The 24,452-nt window shown below is 43.1% G+C and overlaps 1 protein-coding gene across 6 annotated transcripts in view; it reads right to left on the reverse strand.

The window, feature by feature from the left end:
- LOC135557839 (pleckstrin homology domain-containing family A member 7-like) overlaps positions 1-24,452 on the reverse strand; it is a 141,227-nt gene that overhangs the window by 65,233 nt on the left and 51,542 nt on the right. For 5 of the 6 annotated variants that reach the window (XM_064991516.1, XM_064991524.1, XM_064991506.1 and 2 more), the window contains exon 4: positions 6,740-6,823. In XM_064991516.1, the coding sequence (XP_064847588.1) occupies positions 6,740-6,823 (84 nt within the window). Of the gene's footprint in view, positions 1-6,739; positions 6,824-14,425; positions 14,619-24,452 lie in introns of those variants that run through there. The other variant, XM_064991543.1, reaches the window with a different exon arrangement.

The following is a 24,452-nucleotide window of genomic DNA, read 5'->3' on the forward strand; positions in this document are numbered from 1 at the left end:
TCAGCTCGCCAAACGGGCACATTTATAGGTCTACATGTGTGTGCAGGTCAGGTAGCCTAGGCATACTTCTATCAGGTGCATGTCCTTACTCAAGATTGACAGTAGCGTTTTGAATAAAAGACAGTGAATAAATTGACAACTTGTAAATTAAATTAAATTTTAAAAACTTTATCCTCACAAGAAAAAGGTTGTGTGCTCCGCAAACAACGTGTCCACTCCTAAAATGACAACAGTAAGACTGTAATAATAATACTGTATATTGAATCCATTAACAGAAATTGACATAACCAAACAAACATTGTAGAATAGAAATGATGGGAAGGTAAATGTACTACTGGTGATATTGGTGTGCCATCCCCGCAGCCTCCGCAATGGATTTGTCCACTCAGATAGGCGTGAATCAGACAGGTGTCTCGTGTGCCAGAAATTATTTGTATATATTTTCCACAGCTCAACTCAAAAAAATCTAGGCTGCTAACAGCCTATCGACCAAACAGTCAACTAAATGGGGTCAGCCTTAATATACAGTACCAGTCAAAAATGTGGACACACCTAGTCATTCCAGGGCTTTTCTTTATTTGTACTATTTTTATTTGTAGAATAATAGTGAAGACATCAAAACGCTGAAATAACACATATGGAATCATGTAGTAAACAAAAAAGTATTAAAAAAATGAAAATATATTTTATATTTGAGATTCTTCAAAGTAGCCACACTTTGCCTTGATGACAGCTTTGCACACTTTTGGCACTCTCAACCAGCTTCACCTCCTTCTATTCTACAATGTAGAAAATAGTAAAAAAATAAAGAAAAGCCCTGGAATGAGTAGGTGTGTCCAAACCTTTGACTGGTACACACACACACACAAAAATAAAGGGAACACTTAAACAACACAATGTAACTCCAAGTCAATCACACTTCTGTGAAGTCAAACTGTCCACTTAGGAAGCAACACTGATTGACAATACATTTCACATGCTGTTGTGCAAATGGAATAGACAACAGGTGGACATTATAGGCAATTAGCAAGACACCCCCAATAAAGGAGTGGTTCTGCAGGTGGGGACCACAGACCTCTTCTCCGTTCCTATGCTTCCTGGCTGATGTTTGGGTCACTTTTGAATGCTGGCGGTGCTTTCACTCTAGTGGTAGCATGAGACGGAGTCTACAACCCACACAAGTGGCTCAGGTAGTGCAGCTCATCCAGGATGGCACATCAATGCGAGCTGTGGCAAGAAGGTTTGCTGTGTGTCAGCGTAGTGTCCAGAGCATAGAGGCACTACCAGGAGACAGGCCAGTACATCAGGAGACGTGGAGGAGGCCGTTGGAGGGCAACAACCCAACAGCAGGACCGCTACCTCTGCCTTTGTGCAATGAGGAGCAGGAGGAGCAGTGATGCTACGGACTGGCTCGCCCGTTCCCCAGGCCTGAATCCAATTGAGCACATCTGGGACATCATGTCTCGCTCCATCCACCAACGCCACGTTGCACCACAGACTGTCCAGGAGATGGCGGATGCTTTGGTCCAGGTCTGGGAGGAGATCCCTCAGGAGACCATCCGCCACCTCATCAGGAGCATGCCCAGGCGTTGTAGGGCGGTCATACAGGCACGTGGAGGCCACACACACTACGGAGCCTCATTTTGACTTGTTTTAAGGACATTACATCAAAGTTGGATCAGCCTGTAGTGTGGTTTTCCACTTTAATTTTGAGTGTGACTCCAAATCCAGACCTCCATGGGTTGATAAATTTGATTTCCATTGATCAATTTTGTAAGAGTATTTAATAAGAATATTTCATTCATTCAGATCAAGGATGTGTTATTTTAGTGTTCCCTTTATTTTTTTGAGCAGTAATATATTATATAAACAACACACACACACACACACACACACACACACACACACACACACACACACACACACACACACACACACACACACACACACACACACACACACACACACACACACACACACACACACACACACACACACACACACACACACACACACACACACACACACACACACACACACACACACACACACACACACACACACACACACACACACACACACACACACACACACACAGGGGTGACAGTGTAGCCTAGTGGTTAGAGCATTGGACTAGTAACCGAAAGGTTGCATGTTCAAATCCCCGAGCTGACAAGGTACAAAATCTGTCGTTCTGCCCCTGAACAGGCAGTTAACCCACTGTTCCTAGGCCGTCATTGAAAATAAGAATTTGTTCTTAACTGACTTGCCTAATAAAATAAAGGTAAAATAGTATATAAAGGTAAAATAGTATACACACACACATACACATATATACATACATACATACATACATATATAAAATGACCCTGTCACTGAGTCTGTCAGCTCAGTGTGCCTGCCTGTCCATCCTGTACACCCCAGAGGGAATACAGGAGAGGGAACCTACTTCGCCATCCATATCTGGGTCTCAGCATGGGTGACATCCACACCCTGGCTGCTACAGCAACCAACTGCAACATTCTGCCCTGGCTGTCTGTTTTGGCTATGCAAGCCAGAGCGAAGGCATCATCACTGCATAACACACACGCTTCTCCCTGGGTGCATCAGTACCCCAGCTGTTACGATGCTCTATTTCCACAACTAAAGTATGACTGGGAGGAAGGGATAGAGAGAAGTAAAACAAGTTGGCCGTAGTATAAATAGCAGCCAGCAGAGTGTCAAGGGGCTTCATAAGTCCTGCTACTTTAGCTTATTCTACCTCTGCACACCACAGGCATTCAATACACTTTAAAAGATGAAAAAGAAGAATTCCAAGAGGGTGATATTTCTCCTAACAGACTGGCTGTAAGATAGAAACGCTATAGCCTACCATACACCCTCTACTCACTGGCTTTGGTAGAGTGGTAGAGTCCATCAGCATACAGTGGGGGCAGGGATATACCACTGAACAGATGGCATGGGGTGAGAGGTCAAGGGTGTGCCACTTGGGTGGCAGTGAACTCTGTGGGATAATAACCTCTCCCAGTTTTTCTGTGATGATGTGTGTGTGTGTGTGTGTGTGTGTGTGTGTGTGTGTGTGTGTGTGTGTGTGTGTGTGTGTAACTCAGGCCGCACACACAGTCTCTAATAAGGGGTATCAATCAGGCCATGCCAAGAGCATTGGGCTGCCTGTCTCCTACTTGATGGGCCTCTGTGATATTTCCACAATGCTCCAAGCATTTTCAAATCTATGATCTCTGTCATAGCTACATGATTTCACTGTACTGGGAAGAAGTCTACAGTATGGTTGACTAGGAGTGGAGGGTTATGATGATGACAGCATTTTAAGGGACAGAGGACATTAAATCATGCTATTTAAATACATTTGATTCGTCACATATTCTTGTGGGAAGAGCATGAGTATAATGCTATTCTAAGCATGGCTGGTCTACTGAGCTTTGATCTGGTATTAGATAGTAATAGAATAATTCAGTTACTGTGGCCCCTACAGTGCAGGGAATATGCACTTTAACTTTTAAACCCCCTGATGGTGTACAAATCCCTGGCTCAACAGTACCATGAGAGGGACACAGGAGGGTGGTGGTGGAGAAGAGAGGAATCCCAATGAGCTTCATGTCACTCCTGCAAATTACCTTTCAACACTGTGACAGTGGAGATCAGATTCCACTCTCGACCCTCTCTGCTACACTAACACATCGAGCCATGAATCCTAAAGCCAACGTAACACCACCATAATTATGTTGTTGACACCTGTCATACACATTTATGACAGAAAGATAAAGGACTCAACTGTGGTCCTGCTATTGTTCTAATGCGTCATATTGAAAGTTTAGTAACATCAGGACAATTTATCATGAATAGTTAACATGAAAGTCATGGTACAGATGTAGGATATTAATTTGGCCTAAACTGTCACAACAAAATCATCCCGCAGCAACAGGATTTGAATGTTTAGTCCATAATGTTTCTTTATCAGCTATTAGCTGGCCAAAAGTTACATGAAAAGTGCAATACTGTTAGCATAACCTTGTGTTAGTGTGGGTTTTCAGTGAATTTATGTACAGTGGGGCAAAAAGTATTTAGTCAGCCACCAATTGTGCAAGTTCTCCCACTTAAAAAGATGAGGCCTGTAATTTTCATCATATGTACACTTCTACTATGACAGACAAAATTAGAAGAAAAAAAATCCAGAAAAATCACATTGTAGGATATTTAATGAATTTATTTGCAAATGATGGTGGAAAATAAGTATTTGGTCACCAACAAACAAGCAAGATTTCTGGCTCTCACAGACCTGTAACTTCTTCTTTAAGAGGCTCCTCTGTCCTCCTTACCTGTATTAATGGCACCTGTTTTAACTTGTTACCAGTATAAAAGACACCTGTCCACAACCTCAGTCAGTCACACTCCAAACTCCACTATGGCCAAGACCAAAGAGCTGTCAAAGGACACCAGAAACAAAATTGTAGACCTGCACCAGGCTGGGAAGACTGAATCTGCAATAGGTAAGCAGCTTGGTTTGAAGAAATCAACTGAGGGAGCAATTATTAGGAAATGGAAGACATACAAGACCACTGAAAATCTCCCTCGATCAGGGGCTCCATGCAAGATCTCACCCCGTGGGGTCAAAATGATCACAAGAACGGTGAGCAAAAATCCCAGAACCACGCGGGGGGACCTAGTGAATAACCTGCAGAGAGCTGGGACCAAAGTAACAAAGCCTACCATCAGTAACACACTACGCCGCCAGGGACTCAAATCCTGCAGTGCCAGACGTGTCCCCCTGCTTAAGCCAGTACATGTCCAGGCCCATCTGAAGTTTGCTAGAGAGCATTTGGATAATCCAGAAGAAGATTGGGAGAATGTCATATGGTCAGATGAAATCAAAATAGAACTTTTTGGTAAAAACTCAACTCGTCGTGTTTGGAGGACAAAGAATGCTGAGTTGCAGCCCAAGAACATACCTACTGTGAAGCATGGGGGTGGAAACATCATGCTTTGGGGCTGTTTTTCTGCAAAGGGACCAGGACGACTGATCCGTGTAAAGGAAAGAATGAAACGTGGCTGGGTCTTTCAGCATGACAATGATCCCAAACACACCGCCCGGGCAACAAAGGAGTGACTTTGTAAGAAGCATTTCAAGGTCCTGGAGTGGCCTAGCCAGTCTCCAGATCTCAACCCCATAGAAAATCTTTGGAGGAATTGAAAGTCCGTGTTGCCCAGCAACAGCCCCAAAACATCACTGCTCTAGAGGAGATCTGCATGGAGGAATGGGCCAAAATACCAGCAAGTGTGTGAAAACCTTGTGAAGACTTACAGAAAACGTTTGACCTCTGTCATGGCCAACAAAAGCTATATAACAAAGTATTGAGATACACTTTTGTTATTGACCAAATACTTATTTTCCACCATAATTTGCAAATAAATTCATTAAAAAAATCCTACAATGTGATTTTCAGGATTTTTTTCTAATTTTGTCTGTCATAGTTGAAGTGTACCTATGATGAAAATTACAGGCCTCTCTCCTCATCTTTTTAAGCGGAAGAACGTGCACAATTGGTGGCTGACTAAATACTTTTTTGCCCCACTGTATATGGCGAAGCTCATCTGCATGTCACAGCAATAAAACAGGACAATTCTCAGCAACAAAAGAGTGATCATATTAAGATCCTTCCCCTGTATGTCAGGAATGTCATTGCCACAAGAATTTCTATCCCAATGTTCTAACTATTTTATATCTCTGTCTAATTCCTGAAGGTTGTAAATCTCCAGTTCAAAGAAAGAGTCTCAGCCTGCAATAGATCATTTCTTTATTCCGAGAGCGCTCTGCCACCCTAGTGTAGAGCAAGTCTTTTTATACACACACACACAAGTTTCTTATCATAGGCTACTCCCTGCTTAGGCAGGCAGTATTTTTTCCCACTACCCCCATACATAGTTCTCATTTCACAGTTGCTCCCTGCTTGCTTAGCTACAAAATAATACAATGCCCTAGTTCTAATTCTAACCAAGCGACACACATCAGATTATATTCTTATGATTCTAACACATTTCACACAGTTATACAGTTTCAGGGTGGAATACTTTAGTCATTATCTTAAACATACAAATTCTTCTATCAGTCATGCCATGTCATCTCCCATGTTTTAGAGGCACTTACAAGCAAGCTCTACAACTTAAAGATAAGTCCCAGTACGTCTAGGTCAAACCAACTCTGTGCATGTGTCGCTAACACGAGGTCCCATGCTATTCAACCTCATCACACCACCTGGGGCTCCACCATGGCCGTACCACTCACACAATCAACTTCAGGACTGCAACTATAACCTGCAGAACATACTCTATATATTGCTCTCTGATGAAAAAAACTCTGTGGTAATAACAACTGTGACGTTTCAGACAGATGAGTGGCTTCAGGCTTGCCATGGCCACAGTCAAAGACATAATGTGAACCATAGTTGACTCATTACCATCAATTCAATTAAGATGATACCTTAAAAATACACAAACAATTGGACTGGGAGTGCAAACAGTTATGAATTCCATTTCCAGCATTCCTCAGGCAGTTATGAGGAGGAACAGAAACTCTCATCCCAGCAAACAATCTCACACTCTAATCTGAGCTAAATTACACCCTATTCTCATCTCCTCCCAGCATGACGTTGGATCAACCAGACGTTACACTGAAGCCCACATTATAACCTTCCTCGAGTAAAACAAATGGAGGTGCACTCACTTGTCATGGAGAATATATTCAGTGTTTTCTGGAGATATCTGTCCAGTCACAGGGTGTCGGAACGATGTCCTCTTCTGGTTATGGCTGAGAGTCAGAAAGAGAGAGAACAGGGAGGGAAGGAGTGAAAACAACAGCGAAGGAGAAAATACAATTAGTATTCTGTCATGAATTATATTTCTGCTTGATCACTCCACTATTTTGTGCACTGATGCATTGGTCACTGGCTGCTTGTTGGGCATTCTACAGGAATACACCAAGTTTCTAGACTTCCACAGCAAAGTGTAGAATGTGCGGTAGTGCTGAAGACTGGCCAAGGCAGGGGATCATATTATTTCACACAATGTGTAAGTCTCAGCACTCTCCCCTACCAGCTCGCCAGGCAATATTGATTTCAATTACATGGGGTCATTCATCGCTTTAACTAGGGCATTAAAGCTTCCCTGTATCGTTGGATAAAAGAAGAGATGGACAGGGGGCAGCGCTGGTGGTGGAAAGAATGAAAAATAACACAATGATGTGATTTGCTCTAAACCGTCTGCATCAAATGTTGCCTTTATACACACTTTGGATAACAGTTGCGTAGCAGCAGTGCCCATCGGACAGGAAGAGAGAGTCATTCTATGAACAGGTCTCTGCTTCATTCAACATTAGCTTTAGGAGCAGTGGAACAGACAGGATTCCATACGTTTCCACTTAGGGTTATCCAGGTACAGAACATGCACAGGTAGAAACTACTGATCCAGACTGACCTGGTTGTTAATCACGCCAAGGACTTCTGACCCAGACTGACCTGGTCGTTAATCACTACGATGACTTCTGACCCAGACTGACCTGGTCGTTAATCACTACGAGGACTTCTGACCCAGACTGACCTGGTCGTTAATCAATATGAGGACTTCTGACCCAGACTGATCTGGTCGTTAATCACTGAGGACATCTGATCCAGACTGACCTGGTTGTTAATCACGCCAAGGACTTCTGGGTCAGACTGTGTGAGTGTGAATGCTGTATGTGAGTGTAGTGTTTCTCACTGTGCTACTGTATAGTGCAGATCTCCAAGTGCGAGTCAGAGCCTCCCAGTGGCAGTCAGGTGAGCTGTGCTAGCTAGCCTATCGGTGTTTCCTCCAGATAGACCATCATAACACACCCTAAGCTTCTAGTTCTCACACTTCACTGTCACATTCAACAGCCAAAAATAAATACTACGCCAATCCAGTCACTTTGGAAACAGTCATCACAATAAGAATGACAACACAACCAGGGAAATGATGTGGGCCAATTTATTGGTGCACTGACTGTCCAATCAGTCTAGCAGAAATAAGTAAAAGTTGCATATGTCATTCAATCCAGATGACTGCTGATGTCTTAATTGAATTATGAGATGAAATCAGCCTTTACCTCTAATGAAATATTTAATGCTTCCTTACACTTGAATTCCGTGTAAAATCAGAGCATGTTGGAGTTGAATAGGCTGTTACATGAGGACATGTTTGCTTTGAGACGGTTTCAATCTCTCTCGCAAAGTTACATTATTGTGATGCTTTTGGGGGAGGGGAAATATCAAAGTACTGTGAAAAATTGTTCACCCTACTGTAATTCTTTATGTAAACACTGGCAATGATGCAAATTGCCAAGATTTGAGGTAATAGACAACAGCCGTGAATGGGTTGGAAGAGAGCAGAGAGTACAGTCAGCTAACAACATCCTCATACAATCTAGAATCACATTAGAATATTCATTCCATAAATGTAGTTTATATATTTGTGTATCTATGGAAAAACATCTGTTAATTAACCTCGACTCAATAGAGCAGAAATATCAGTGAGCGGTCTGTCAGAGATGAATGTCCTGTGTTGCGTGTTCCTCTATCTCATCATGGTGTCCAGCACTACAGCCCTCTCTGGGCTCTTTACTCAAGCGTGGCCACTGAGAAGACAGGCCCATTTGTCTGAGGGGCCACTGGACAGATATGAAGTGCTAAGGTCCTCCCAGAGCAGAGCTGAGCCATCCCTCTTCGGCTAGTGTAGACTGGACTGTACCAGCCTGAGGCGCAGCCTGCTCTGGACTGTACCAGCCTGAGAGGCAGCATGCTCTGGACTGTACCAGCCTGAGAGGCAGCATGCTCTGGACTGTACCAGCCTGAGAGGCAGCATGCTCTGGACTGTACCAGCCTGAGAGGCAGCATGCTCTGGACTGTACCAGCCTGAGAGGCAGTCAGCAGCAGCATCACACTTGATCAATAGGCATCCTAATGTTTACAGTGTGCATGGTAATACCGTGAGTAAACAGACTGGTGTCAGCAGCATATAGCAAAAGCCTCCTGAAGGACAACTACAGCCTTTACCAGCTGACGCATAGTGTTATACCAACCCTGTTAGTATTACTGCGGTGTCATGTAGCAAAGTAAAGTAAATAAATCTGGTTGTTTAGAGAGATTTATGGGTTGACATTTTTCAAAGGTTCGCAGGAAGCTGTGGTTGAGCAGAGATATTTCTGCATGCACACAAACGCACTCAAAGCAACACGCACAAAAACACAGAACACACACAAACACAACACAGCTCTCTACTCTGTTTGGTCCTGGCCTGTGTTCCAGTAACAGCATGTAGTGTGTTGAACTACACCAGGCCCATGCAGTAGTACCCTACCCTCCACTGTTAATTAGGAACCTGCATTCTTTGGACCGTTTGTTTCAGCCACATTACTTCTGAACTACTTGTCATGGAATTCACTGCATTCCTACTTAGTGAACAAACAGTTCAGGCAGCACAGTGGCCCTGTTTGTTTTGCCACAGTGTAGTAGTCAGGGAACTGGTTGCAGACACACTTCAGTAAAACGCATGAGCTGACACACACCCAAAAATGTTTGTAGACGTGCTTACTAATGAAGAGTAAACTGTTTAATACATTATATACATATAAAGTGGGTGAAACAGTATGTAAACATTATTAAAGTGACCAGTGTTATGTCTTTATGTATACTGAACAAAAATATAAACGCAACCATTTTAAAGATGTTGCTGAGTTACAGTTCATATAAGGAAATTAAATCAATTGAAATACATACATTAAGCCTTGATCTATGGATTTCAAATGACTGGGCAGGGGCACAGCCATGAGTGGGCCTGGGAGGGAATAGGCCCACCCACGTGGGAGCCAGGCCGACCCACTGGGGAGCCAGGCCCAGCCAATCAGAATAATTTCTTCCCCACAAAAGGGCTTTATTACAGACAGAAATACTCCTTCTCTGTTCTGTCTCTCGGTCCCAGCTTTGATGCACCTGTACTATCTCCGCCTTCTAGATGGCAGTGGGGTGAACAGGCCGTGGCTCGGGTGGCTGAGGTCCTTGATGATCTTCTTGGCCTTCCTGTGACACCGGGGTCCTGTAGATGTCCTGGAGGGCAGGCAGTGTGCCCCCACTGATGCTTTGGGCTGAGCGCACCACCCTCTGGGGAGCCCTGGGGTTGCGGACGGTGCAATTACCATACCAGGTGGTGAATCCGATGCAACAGGATGCTTGCAATGGTTCATCTGTAAAAGTTTGTGAGGGTCTTAGGAGCCAAGTTGAATTTCTTCAGCCTCCAGAGGTGCTATAGCGCTGTCTTCACCACACTGTCTGTGTGAAGGGACCATTTCAGGTTGTCAGTGATGTGCGCGCCTAGGAAATTTAAGCTTTTGACCCTCTCCACTGCGGCCCTGTCGATGTAGATGGGGGTGTGCTCTCGCTGCTCTCTCCTGTAGTCCACAATAAGCTCCTTCGTTTTGTTGACATTGAGGGAAAGATTATTTTCCTGGCACCAGTCTGCTAGGGCTCCAAACTCCTTCCTGTTGGCTGTCTCATCATCATTGGTAATCAGGCCTACCACTGTTGCGTTGTCAGAGTTATTGTTGCCTACCTTCACAATTTGTGGTCGGCCCGTCAGGAAATCCAGGGCCCAGTTGCACAAGGAGGGGTTCAGACCCAGGGCCCAGAGCTTAGAGGGCACTAATGGTGTTGAAAGCTGAGCTGTAGTCAAATGAACAGTATTCTTACATAGATATGTCTCTTGTCCAGGTGGGATAGGGCAGTGTGTAGTGCAATTGCGATTGTGTCGTCCGTTTATCTGTTGGGACGATCTGCGAATTGAATTGGTCTAGGGTGTCGGGTAAGGTGGAGGTGATATGTTCCTTAACTAGCCTCTCAAAGTTCTTCATGATGAATGAATGCTACGGGGCGATAGTTATTGAATTTAGTTACCTTCATTTTCTTGGGTACAGGAACAATGGGAGACATTTTGAAGCAAGTTGGGACAACACGCTTAAATGACTTGCTCACGTCGGCCACAAGAGCACACAGTCCTTATGAGTGTCGGAGGCCCGCTTTGGCGGCTCTGTGTTTGGCTCCTCAAAAGTGAGCGAAGAAAGTGTTTAGCTCATCCGGGTGCGAGGCAGCGTGTCCATGTTGTGGCTTTCCCTTTATAATCTGTGCTCGTCTCAAGTCCATGCATCTTGTGTCGGAGTTGTTCAATTGTGACTCCAATTTGTCCCTGTACTGTCATTTTGCCTCTTTGATTGCCTTTACGGAGGTCATGCATAACAGGACAGGAAAATGGTCCAATTCGCACACTTTTATCAAGAGAACATCCCTGGTCATCTCTACTGCCTCTGATCTGGCAGACTCATTAAACACAAATGCTTAATTTGTAAATGATGTCTGACTGTTGGAGTGTGCCCTTGACTATCCGTAAATTTAAAAAACACAAGACAATTGTGCCGTTTGGAGGCCTAAAAGAAGTCATTTGAAATTATTTATACTTTTACTATATTATTGCAATTACATTTACTTTTGATATATTTAAAACCCAAATACTTTTACTCAAGTAGTATTTTACTGGGTGACTTTCACTTTTACTTGAGTAATTTTCTATTAAGGTATCTAAACTTTTACTCAAGTATGACAATTGGGTAGTTTTTACACAACTGCCAGTCACCTTGCAATGGTTAAATGCAATGATTTGCACTTTCAGTTTTGCGTGAATGCTGCCATCTATCCACAGTTTCTGGTTTGGATAAGTTGTAATCGTCACATTGGGAACAACATCCTCTATGCACTTCCTGATGAGCCCAGTCACTGAGTCAGTGTATACGTCAATACTACTTTCAGAGGCGACCCGGAACATTTCCCAGTCCATGTGATCAAAACATTCTTGAAGCATAGATTCCAATTGGTCAGAACAACATTGAACAGGGCCTGAACGTTAGCGAGTAATATACTAGGATGCGGTGGATGGTATGCATGCCACCTGAGTCTGACTAGGGCCCCACTCCATCTACCTCTCTTAACTGGCGTCAGCGTTTTGGTGCAGCACCCGGGATGAATAGAGCTGCATGAAACATTTCCATCGTACGGCCAGTGCTACTCTGAAAATAGGCTAACCACTTCATACACAAACCTTTTATAACAAGGTTTATCCACAAGGGAAGAAATGGAGCTGAAATGGTCATCCCAATACCCTTCCGAATCATGCATCATTTTCAAAGACAGAACAGCTAAACCCTTGCACAGAATTCCGTTGACCTCTAGGACTGACAGGAAGAGGTCAGGAATAAAAACACAATGTCTTCCATTATCAGGGTCACACAGAGACAAACTGAGCCCCCCCACACACACACACACCGACCTTCTACACACTGACACACCCCACCTGCTGCGAGGAGCAGGCTAGGTCACGTGCTTGTTAGCCAGTAGTAATCATGGCTGTGATGTGATTACATGTCTCCGTGTGCTTCCTCCTCCATAACTCTTTCTCCCCATGTAGCAGACTCATGGCTCAGGCCTTATCAGCCTGGGTACCACTCAGAGTTAAGCCCCTTCCTAACATCCTCACTGTAACCTGTGGTTAAATCACAGTAACCTGTGGTTAAATCACAGTAACCTGTGGTTAAATCACAGTAACCTGTGGTTAAATCACAGGTTACATGTTAAAAATGCACAATAATGTTGATGTTACACCGGATTTATAATTACACCATGTCTTTATGAAGATGATTATACTGTTAATATCATAGTACAATAATATCACACTGTTGAAATGTCCAGAGGTATAAACCAGGGATATTTTAAGAAATAGGCTAAAGGTCATGTTGACAATGTGGAACTATACAAAAACATTGAAAATGTCTAGGTGTCTCAGCTGGCTTTACAAGACTGATGTTGCAATATTATAGGAAATGCTAAACATTCAGCTCACAGGAAATATTTATATTCAACTGCATGTCAGTCGCATGTCAGTTGGAAACAAAGCACTTAAGTGTAGTTTATGTTTCCATGTGGTCCTGATAGGGAGCAGCTAGTGTGGCTGACAGGTCTAATAGCAGGTCTACCAGAGCTATGATTGCACGAAGGTCTAGCTTCCATGTAAAACATTTCAAGCGCAGCTACAGTCTGTTTAGACACTGCTTAAAAGGATTGGAGTATTTTCCACAGAGCAGATTAAATTCAAAAAGTAATTTTCTCAGAAAAGCATTTGAAATGTTCTATTTCATGTTGAACAAGAAATGTGAAATATATGGCAAAGAAGTTCAGTTGATTGGACATACTCTGCAACACACAAACACTGTTTGAGCTACAGTAAAACACACTATACAGAGCCTCTTCCCCATCACACCTCTTCCCCCTCCAGAGGCTGAAAAGATTTGGCATGGGACCTCAGATCCTCAAAAAGTTCTACAGCTGCACCCTTGAGAGAATCTTGACTGGCTGCATCACCGCTTGGTATGGAAAATGCTTTCAGTCGGCATCCGACCGCAAGGCGTTACAGAGGGTAGTGCGTACGGCCCGGTACATCACTGGGGTCAATCTCCCTGCCACCCAAGACCTCTATACGAGGCGGTGTCAGAGGAAGCCCTAAAAATTGTCAAAGACTCCAGCCACACACTGTTCTCTCTGCTATTATTTTAGATGTTGCATTGTATTCTGCATTGTTGGGAGGTGCCTGTAAGTAATCTTTTCACTGTCTAAATCTGTTGTTTATGAAGGATGTGACAATAAAATTTGATTTGATTTGTGAGCGAGCTGAATAGAGCACAACCCCAGGCTTTAATTTCAGTCTAGAGCTTTTTCTCTCAACACATTTTACTTTAGAGTATTTTGTCAGCTGAGAGATTCATTCCTCACAAAGCACAGACAGACACAGTTACACTCAGGGTTGACATAGCTCCAATCTCCCTTGCCCCCACTCCTGCTGCGCTGAACAAACGTACAACTTTGGAGTCCAAGGTTCAGCCCGGCATGGCACGCCATACCAAATTTCACAGCAAAACAACAGGCTCAGGCTAATCCCTTCTCCAATAGAGGGGCTAAACCCAGGCTGGCAGCAGCGTGGCACAGAGGGGCATGGCCCAGGGGGCTTTTCACCTCACACACCAGCTAACAGAATGCTGCCATGCTGCACATACACCAGATCCTCCGTAAAATACCAGGAACACACTATTCTCTTACAACTCCACAGTCCACTCTCTTGCTCACCTCACACTACTTTGCTTGCCACACATTCTCTCTCCTCAACCAAAAGTGAAATGTTAAACACATTTCCTTGTGTAACATCCGATCAGATGTCTGTTCTTTTATCTGCTACTGGATCTGTCCTATTATTCTCTCGCTCGTTTGTTCTCTCTGCACAAAGTGAAGGAGCAGAGCAGTCTCACCTGGCGTGTCCCAGTGGATGATCTCCTAGTTAGGCTGGCTGGTGATGGTGAACCTCATGGTGGTGGCAAGGGGGGAAAGGTCACTCTCTCTCTCTGCTCAGGAGGAACACCTCAGAACGTTTATCACATCCTCCTTCTTCCTCTCTCCTAACAGCTCTCTGTCTCTCTCCCGCCACTCTCTCTCTTGCTTTCACTCCCCCTCCCTCAAACTCTCCCTTCTCTCTCCCTCTCTCTCAGAGCGCTCTAATGAACTCCAGCCCTGTGTTGGAGAGAGAGGGGATGTCCAGCAGCCACAGAGATCAGAAGAGGAAGTACTGTACCTCTCTGTCCCACCTCTCTACGGACCAACAAACACTGGGTTTTTACCTGCCCTGCTTTTCTGTTCTGGCAAGTCCTCAGTATTCACACCTTCTAACATGTAAACAACCTCAGTTTCTCACAGTTAGGTCAGATTCACACTTTTGTTACTATTAATCACTTCATCCTGACCCACATATTTGGCACTTTTATTGTCAGCAGAGAACCTTGTCTTTTCTCTGAGTGGCAGCATTGGAGCTCAGGGTAGGGGAAGGTGGGAGGGGACATTGACATGGAGTTCTCCTAACATGGAAACCTCATCTTCCTCAGGTGGTTGATTTGCCCAAATGTGGGCATGCAATAGTCAATCAGTTGCTCCACACTCCATATCACACATTGTGACAGGAGGCAGAGGAATCAAACAGAAACCACTGTCTGAGGTAAGACACTTTAATAAGTTTGTCTGCTTCTCACACATACTTTCGGAAGGTATAGTACCTATTTTATAACCCCAGCTGTGGGCCAGCAGATTGGCTGAAGACAATAGTGTGCTGTGACCTCATGGGGATGGTGAAGGAAGTGAAACTGATCCAGAGGTATGCAGGCCAGGCCAGGCCCAGAGAGCAGGTGCTATTGACACTGCCCCATGGTCAATATTGTAAATGATAAACAACCATGGTTCATGTGCCAAAAGTAAAAGCTTGAGAACAAGAAATAAACTGCTAGCAGCTAGCCCTTTATTAAAATAGTTGATCTTCTTGAAAGGGAAAGTTTGCTAGAATACAATGCAATTGATTTTATAACACATTTATTGCAGAACTTAGTATTCCTTAGCTAATTCAAAAGAGACAAACATTTTTAAAAAATGTTTTATTTTACCAGGCAAGTTAGTTAAAGAACAAATTCTTATTTTTAATCACAGCCTAGGAACAGTGGGTTAACTGCCTGTTCAGGGGCAGAACGACAGATTTGTACCTTGTCAGCTCGGGGATTTGAACTTTCAACCTTCCAGTTACTTGTCCAACACTAACCACTAGGCTACCCTGCCGACCACATTGGGTTGATCATTAAGTTGAGGTGTAGACTGATTCATCTCAGATAGGTTAAGTCAGTGAGAGATTCAGCAGAGGAATGTTGAATCTGAATCTATTGTGATGTAACTAATGTGGTACGCCTTTCAGAACTATGAAGGTCAGGACACCAAGTACCACTGACTGTGACTGATTTCTCATCCGTGTCTGCGTTTCTACTAACCAACAATGAGCACCATGGCCTGTAGCATTCATTTGACGCAGGGGGTTAATGACTTTTATTGGAAATCTAATCCAGTTATCTGCAACAAACACCAGATTCATATTGGCAGCTGTGTGGCACAATAAATTAGGCTTGTTTTCCAACTACATAAAAACGAGTGGATCTAATATAAGACTAAATGATGAGACAGTTAGCATGGAGAGTCATAGAGCCCTTTCACCACAATCATGTCCAGTGATGTAAAAGGCCATTGCCAATGTGAAAAGGAAGGTACAGAGTAAGACAACAGAGTCAGGGACATCCAGAATCTAATAAGTCCAGTCAGGCCTAGCAGAGTGAATTATTTTAAATTCTTGGTGACAGGGGGCAGTATTTTCACGTCCAGATTAAATGCATGCCCAAATTCAACTGCCTGCTACTCATCCCCAGAAGATAAGATATGCATAGTATTAGTAGATTTGGGTAGAAAACTCTGAAGTTTCTAAAACTGTTTGAATCATGTCTGTGAGTATAACAGAACTTATTTAGCAGGCAAAACCCTGAGGACAAACCATTCAGATTTTTATTTTTTTTGAGGTCACTCTCTTTTCAATGAGTTGAGATATTTTGTAGTCATGTTGCGCAAGTTGGAACCAGTGTTTTTCTGGATCAAACGCACCAAATAAATTGACATTTTGGAAATGAATTAATCGAACAAAAGGACCATTTGTGAAGTTTATGGGACATATTGGAGTGCCAACAAAAGAAGCTCGTCAAAGGTAGGGCATTAATTATATTTTTATTTCTGCGTTTTGTGTCGCGCCTACAGGGTTGAAATATGCTTCTCTCTTTGTTTACTGGGGTGCTGTCCTCAGATAATAGCATCTTTTGCTTTCGCCGAAAAGCCTTTTTGAAATCTGACATGTTGGCTGGATTCACCACAAGTGTAGCTTTAATTTGCTATCGTGCATGTGTGATTTAACGAAAGTTTGATTTTTATAGTAATTTATTTGAACTTGGCGCTCTGCATTTTCCCTGGCTTTTGGCCAGAGACGTTAACGGTGGTTATTATCCCAGCAAAATGAATTAAGACCATTAAGAAGATAATCATTCTGCATGAGGATTTATACCATAGAAAATCTTTGGAGGGAGTTGAAAGTCTGTGTTGCCCAGCAACAGCTCCAAAACGTCACTGCCCTAGAGGAGATCTGCATGGAGGAATGGGCCAAAATACCAGCAGTGTGTGAAAACCTTGTGAAGACTTACATAAAATGTTTGACCTCTGTCATTGCCAACAAAGGGTATATAACAAAATATTTAGATAAACTTTTGTTATCGACCTAATACTTATTTTCCACCATAATTTGCAAATAAATGTATTAAAATCCTACAATGTGATTTTCTGGATTTCTTCTCTCATTTTGGTCTGTCATAGTTGAAGTGCACCTATGATGAAAATTACAGGCATCTCATCTTTTTAAGTGTGAGAATTTGCAAAATTGGTGGCTGAGTAAATACTTTTTTGCCCCACCGTATCTGGAGTACTTCTCCTGTCTTGTCCGGTGTCCTGTGTGAGTTTAAGTATGCTCTCTCGAATTCTCTTTCATTCTCGCTCTCTCTGAGGAGGACCATGCCTCAGGACTACCTGGCACGATGACTCCTTGCTGTCCCCAGTCCACCTGGCCGTGTTGCTGCTCCAGTTTCAACTGTTCTGCCTGCGGCTATGGAACCCTGACCTGTTCACCGGACGTGCTACCTGTCCCAGACCTGCTGTTTTCAACTCTCTAGAGACAGCAGGAGTGGTAGAGATACTCTTAATGATCGGCTATGAAAAGCCAACTGACATTTACTCCTGAGGTGCTGACTTGTTGTCCCCTCGACAACTACTGTGATTATTATTATTATTTGACCATGCTGGTAATTTATGATGAACATTTGGACATCTTGGCCATGTTCTGTTATAATCTCCACCCAGCACAGCCAGAAGAGGACTGGCCACCCCTCATAGCCTGGTTCCTCTCTAGGTTTCTTCCTAGGTTCTGGCCTTTCTAGGGAGTTTTTCCTAGTCACCGTGCTTCTACACCTGCAAATTGCTTGCTGTTTGGGGTTTTAGGCTGGGTTTCTGTACAGCACTTTGAGGTATCAGCTGATGTAAGAAGGGCTATATAAATAAATTTGATTTGATTTCGTCATTCAATGAGAAAATGGAAAAACCTGCTGGGTACTGCCTGGCTACCCAGCCCTGAGCCCTCCCATGCCATCGCTGACTGGCAAGCCTTACTTCAGTGAAGAAGACAGTCCTCTTCTCTGTACTTTAAACATTCTCTCCAATCTCCTTTAGCAGAGTAACTGTCTGTCTGACAGGCTGAGGTTACCTCATTAGGCTGTACTTATGGCCGGACTGAAACATCTCAACCACCCAGCCAGGGGATCTTTTACAGGTGGATCAACTCTGCCTAGCTTGCTCCTGTGGAAACAAACGGACCCTCTTCTCTCCTCAGAGCGGAGCTCTAAAGCCCTGAGACACTGCTGGGCACTGGGCACAGAGTGGCCCTGGCAGGTCCCAACATGCTCCATGGGAAGTAAACACAAGGCCTGAACCGTGGCACTGAGTCACCCTGGCAGGGGGGAGACGCTTGAGGACACAGAGACTGAGCAGCATATAACAGCCAAGGCATGATGCTTCTTCTGACACGACACATTAAAATGCAGTGTTGTACCACACATCTCCAGCCACAAGGTTGCGCTGCTCCAAAGCAGAGGCTAGCCAACAGCTAATTAGAGAGGCCTGAAAGGAGAGGGGACCTGGGACTATAATGAGGGGTTTAGCTGGACAAGAGGGCCACTCTCTCACACACTTTGTTCTCCAGGTTTAGAAGACATTCTGAAAAGGAATCACTCCTCTGATAGGATCAGCATCAACATCCTCTAACATGAGACTGTAGCGTCAGCCCACTGGGCACACACTGACTGGTTGAATCAACGTTGTAACCACATCATTCCAATGAAAGATCTGTGCCAGTGGGAGGGGAGACATGCAATGCCAGACACAGACCAAAAACTGGGCCAAATTGCATATAAACAAAATTAGATGCTTGGTGTTCAGCCATCTAATCCAACTAAAGTGTCCTGGTGTCCATGTAGGCCTTTAACAGAATGGCCATCTCAGCAGCTCTCTTCTCATTACTCTCCTCGGTTGCTCCTTTTTATGGCCAGGCGTTAATAGCTTGTATAGTAGATCCGGTGCTCTTGGTTACGGTGCGATAAACACCCATCAACACTCTCACTCCTGTTTGTCATTTTTCCAGGCAGTGCCAACAACAGTCTAAACAGTAAGAGGCCTAGGGGAGAGGAGGAAGAGAGAGTGTCAGCACTTCCATTGTTTTTTTTTTACCTTTATTTAAAAAGGCAAGTTATTTTCAATGATGGCCTATGAACAGTGGGTTAACTGCCTGTTCAGGGGCAGAATGACAGATTTGTACCTTGTCAGCTCAGGGGTTTGAACTTGCAACCTTCCAGTTACTAGTCCAACACTCTAACCACTAGGCTACCCTGCTGCCCCATTACTCCAATGGCACAAATTTAGCCGACTGATAAATATTTAAAGGATTATTTGATGTGATTCATCACAGAAATTGCTGTTTTATGCCCCCCCAACCATCACAATTAAATGGCTTTCAAAGGCACTTACCTTGGGATCAATAGAAAGAGTTTTGCTGTGGCAAAATAAAAAGTTGAAAGTTAACTGGAACAAGGGGGATGAGGATCAGAGGGAGAATCAATGAGGAGTCCTGCAGCTTCAGGGGAAATATTTAATGCCCATAGATCCAGCCTCTGCATGCCATATCCCAATCACTCACACTACCTGAATGCAATCAGGGGTCACCTTCCTGTGAACTGCAAACACAAACAGGGTGCTGCTAGGAGAGGAGGGGGGACACTTACTATCCTCCCCTCTTGTTTTTCACTGCTCTTTATCTCCATCAATAGACTACAACACACTTGATGTTCAACACTGTCACCTCCTTCAGATGAATCACTTGCCATTTCAACAACAACTTCTTCCAATGACAGTATGTACAGTAAATGATCATATCACTGACTAGTAACGATATTCCTTTCAGCAGGCGCTGTAGACTGACTAAACAATGTAAATGTAGGACCAGGCCCATAGACACTGGTGACAAGCAGTCCCCCCGTCACTTACCGCAGGATCAGAGGAGTTGAGTCTGCTGGAGTGCCATGACCCTTGCACTAGCTTGGCACAAGTACCCTTCAGCTGCCTGGAAAACAAAACTTGACACTTCCAGCACAACACACAATGTTCTGTCCTGTTGCCCATTTCCCCCTTTGTCCGCCTGAACTCGCCCACACTTTTATCCACCATCCATTTCAACTGGGTGCATTTAGTAAAGCAGTCAAGCTCAAGGACAACGTCAGCAAGAGTATAATGCACCTCTGAATACGTCAGATCCAACACATGGTTTGTTAACATCCTCTAATGAGCGTCGCCTCAATATTGATTGGAAAACTGTCTCTGGAACCCTGGGACAGAAGCACACTTCAGTCCTCATCTGGAGGAGATGACTATATGACAAGCCTGACAGTGCTGTGTTCTCCTTGCACGTGGAATACAATGACACACAAAAACACTTCTCTTTTACCACAGAGAGAGACAGGGAGAGAGAAAGAGTGAAAAGAACTCATGAATGTTAAAGAAACATATTGAGTCAGAAACTGATTGAAAATGTTTATCATGTTTCTTACACAGATAATAACATCTTTGAATAAGAGCCACACTTGAATTGAAATGTTGGCTTTCAGTATTCTGAGCATATCGCTCTGCTCCATCAGTAACACAGGAGTTCAGCTAACTAATTCTATGAAGGCAAATCTAAATGAAAACAGCCCGCCTCCCTTATCTGCCTGACCCCATACCCAAAGATCGATCCCGCTGCTCAGTACGGGACCAGAGGTTCAGAGATGTCCTGCCTCCCCCTGCATCCCCCTAGGCTCAGCAGCTCTGATGAGCCAGATAATTCAATTCAAGGGGCATTATTGGCATGGGAAACATACGTTAACATTGCCAAAGCAAGTGAAGATAATAAACAAAAAAGTGAAATAAACAATACAAATGAACAGTAAACATTACACTCACAGAAGTCCAAAATAACAAAGACATTTCAAAAGTCATATTATGTAAATATACAGTGTTGTAACGATGTACAAATGGTTAAATAAATAAACAAAAATATGGGTTGTATTTCCAATGGTGTTTATTCTTAACTGGCTGATCTTTACTTGGTCACAAATCTTTCTGCTGTGATGGCACACTGTGGTATTTCACCCAGTAAATATGGGAGTTGATCAAAATCGGGTTTGTTTTCGAAATCTTTGTGGATCTGTGTAATCTGAGGGAAATAAGTGTCTCTAATATGGTCATACATTAGGCAGGAGGTTAGGAAGTACAGCTCAGTTTCCACCTCATTTTGTGGGCAGTGTGCACATATAGTTGAAGTCAGAAGTTTACATTAAATTCATAAAATCTAGTTGTTCAACCAATCCACAAACTTCTTGTTATCTTCTCTAGGATAGGGGGCAGCATTCGGAATTTTGGATGAAAAGCGTGCTCAAATTAAACTGCCTGGCACTCATGCCCAGAAGCTAAGATATGCATATTATTAGTAGATTTGGATAGAAAACTCTGAAGTTTCTAAAACTGTTTGAATCATGTCTGTGACTATAACAGAACTTATTTGGCAGGCAAAACCACAAGGACAAACCATTCAGATTAAAAAAAAAGATTTTAGGTCACTTTTTTCAATGATTTTTTATTGGGAATCCAGATTTCTAAGGGACCTTCTTGCAGTTCCTATCTCTTCCACTGGATATCAACAGTCTTTAGAAATTGGTTGAGGTTTGTCCTTTGAGAAATGAAGAAGTAGCACTGTTCAGAATGAGGCTCGAGGGAAGTGTACTCTGTTAAAGGCGCGTGACCTGAAAGCTAGCTACACTTTGTTTTCCTCCGGTATTGAACACAGATCATCAATAATCGTTGAGTTACGTTAAAAAAATACCTAAAGTTGTATTACAAAAGTAGTTTGAAACGGTTGGACAAAGCTTACAAGTAACTTTTGTAGTCAGTTTCCAACTCGCGCAACATATGTTTTTCTGGATCAAACGTGCCAAATAAATGGACATTTTGGATATATATATAGACGGAATTAATCAAAGAAAAATACAATTTGTGATGATTATGGGACATATTGGAGTGCCAACAGAAGAAGCTCGTCAAAGGTAAGGCATGAATTATATCTTTATTTCTGTGTTTTGTGTCGTGCCTGGAGGGTTGAAATATGATGGTCTGTGTTTGTTTGCTTGGGTGCTCAGATAATAGCATCGTTTGCTTTCGCCGTAAAGCATTTTTGAAATCTGACACGTCGGCTGGATTCACAACAAGTGTAGCTTTAATTTGGTATATTGAATGTGTGATTTCATGAAAGTTACATTTTTATAGTAATTTATTTGAATTTGTCGCTCTGCATTGTCATTGGATGTTGGCCAGTTGGGACGCTACCGTCCCACATATCCCAGAGAGGTTAATTAACAAACTACAGCTTTGGCAAGTCGGTTAGGACATCAAATTTATGTATGACAAGTAATTTTTCCAACAATTGTTTACAGACAGATTATTTCACTGTATCACAATTCCAGTGGGTCAGAAGTTTACATACACTAGGTTGACTGTGCCTTTAAACTGCTTGGAAATTTCCAGAAAATGATGTCATGGCTTTAGAAGCTTCTGATAAGCTAATTGAATTAATTTGAGTCAATTGAAGGTGTACCTGTGGATGTATTTCAAGGCCTACCTTCAAACTCAGTGCCTCTGCTTGACATCATGGGAAAATCAAATGAAATCAGGCAACACCCCAGAAATAAAATTGTCGACCTCCACAAGTCTGGTTCATCCTTGGGAGCAATATCCAAATGCCTGAAGGTACCACGTTCACATGTACAAACAATAGTACGCAAGTATAATCACCATGGGACCACACAGCCGTCATACCGCTCAGGAAGGAGATGCGTTCTGTATCCTAGAGATGAACGTACTTTGGTGTGAAAAGTGCAAATCAATCCCAGAAAAGCAGCAAAGGACCTTGTGAAGACACTGGAGAAAACAGGTACAAAGGTATCTATATCCACAGTACAATGAGACCTATAATCAACATAACCTGAAAGGTCGCTCAACAAGGAAGAAGCCACTGCTCCAAAACCACCATAAAAAAGCCAGACTACGGTTTGCAACTGCACATGGGGACAAAGATAGTATTTTTTGGAGAAATGTCGTCTGGTCTGATGAAACAAAAATAGAACTGTTTGGCAATAATGACCATCGTTATGGTTTGAGGAAAAAGGGGGAGGCTTGCAAGCCGAAGAACACCAACCCAACCGTGAAGCATGGGGATGGCAGCATCATGTTGTGGGGTGCTTTACCGCAGGAGGGACTGGTGCACTTCACACAAATAGATGGCTTCATGAGGGAGGAAAATTATGTGGATATATTGAAGCAACATCTCAAGACATCAGTCAGGAAGTTAAAGCTTGGTCACAAATGGGTCTTTCAAAAATGGATAATGACCCCAAGCCTACTTCCAAAGTTGTGGCGAAATGGCTTAAGGACAACAAAGTCAAGGTGTTGGAGTGGCCATCATAAAGCCCTGACCTCAATCCTATTGAATATTTGTGGGCAGAACTGTAAAAGCGTGTGCGAGCAAGGAGGCCTACAAACCTGACTCAGTTACACCAGCTCTATGAGGAACAGTTGAAGTCGGAAGTTTACATACACCTTAGCCAAATACATTGAAACTCAGTTTGACACAATTCCTGACATTTAATCCTAGTTAAAATTCCCTGTTTTAGGTCAGTTAGGATCACCACTTTATTTTAAGAATGTGAAATGTCAGAATAATAGTAGTGTGACTTATTTCATCTTATTTCTTTCATCACATTCACGGTGGGTCAGAAGTTCACATACACTCAATTTGTATTTGGTAGCATTGCTTTTAAATTGTTTGACTTGGATCAAACATTTCAGATAGCCTTCCACAAGCTACCCACAATAAATTGGGTGAATTTTGGCCCATTCCTCCTGAAAAGAGCTGGTGTAACTGGGTCAGGTTTGTAGGCGCATGTGACTAATAACATTTGATTTGATCTGATTAGAAGCACAAGCATTTCACTACACCCGCAATAACATCTGCTAATCACGTGTATGTGACCAATAAAATGTGATAGCCTATAGGCCAATGCAGCAGTAGGCTTTGCAAAATTGTATCAACTAGCCTTTTCCGGACTCTCAGTTTCCAGACAGCTGACGTTTACATGTGATATATGGGATCATCAGATCATGATATTTTAAAACTGGATATATGGGATCATCAGATCATATTTTTACACTGGATAATCAGATCATCAGATCATGATATTTTGCTTTCAC

The sequence above is a fragment of the Oncorhynchus masou genome, chromosome 2 (assembly GCF_036934945.1).
Source record: "Oncorhynchus masou masou isolate Uvic2021 chromosome 2, UVic_Omas_1.1, whole genome shotgun sequence".
Taxonomy (NCBI): Eukaryota; Metazoa; Chordata; class Actinopteri; order Salmoniformes; family Salmonidae; genus Oncorhynchus; species Oncorhynchus masou.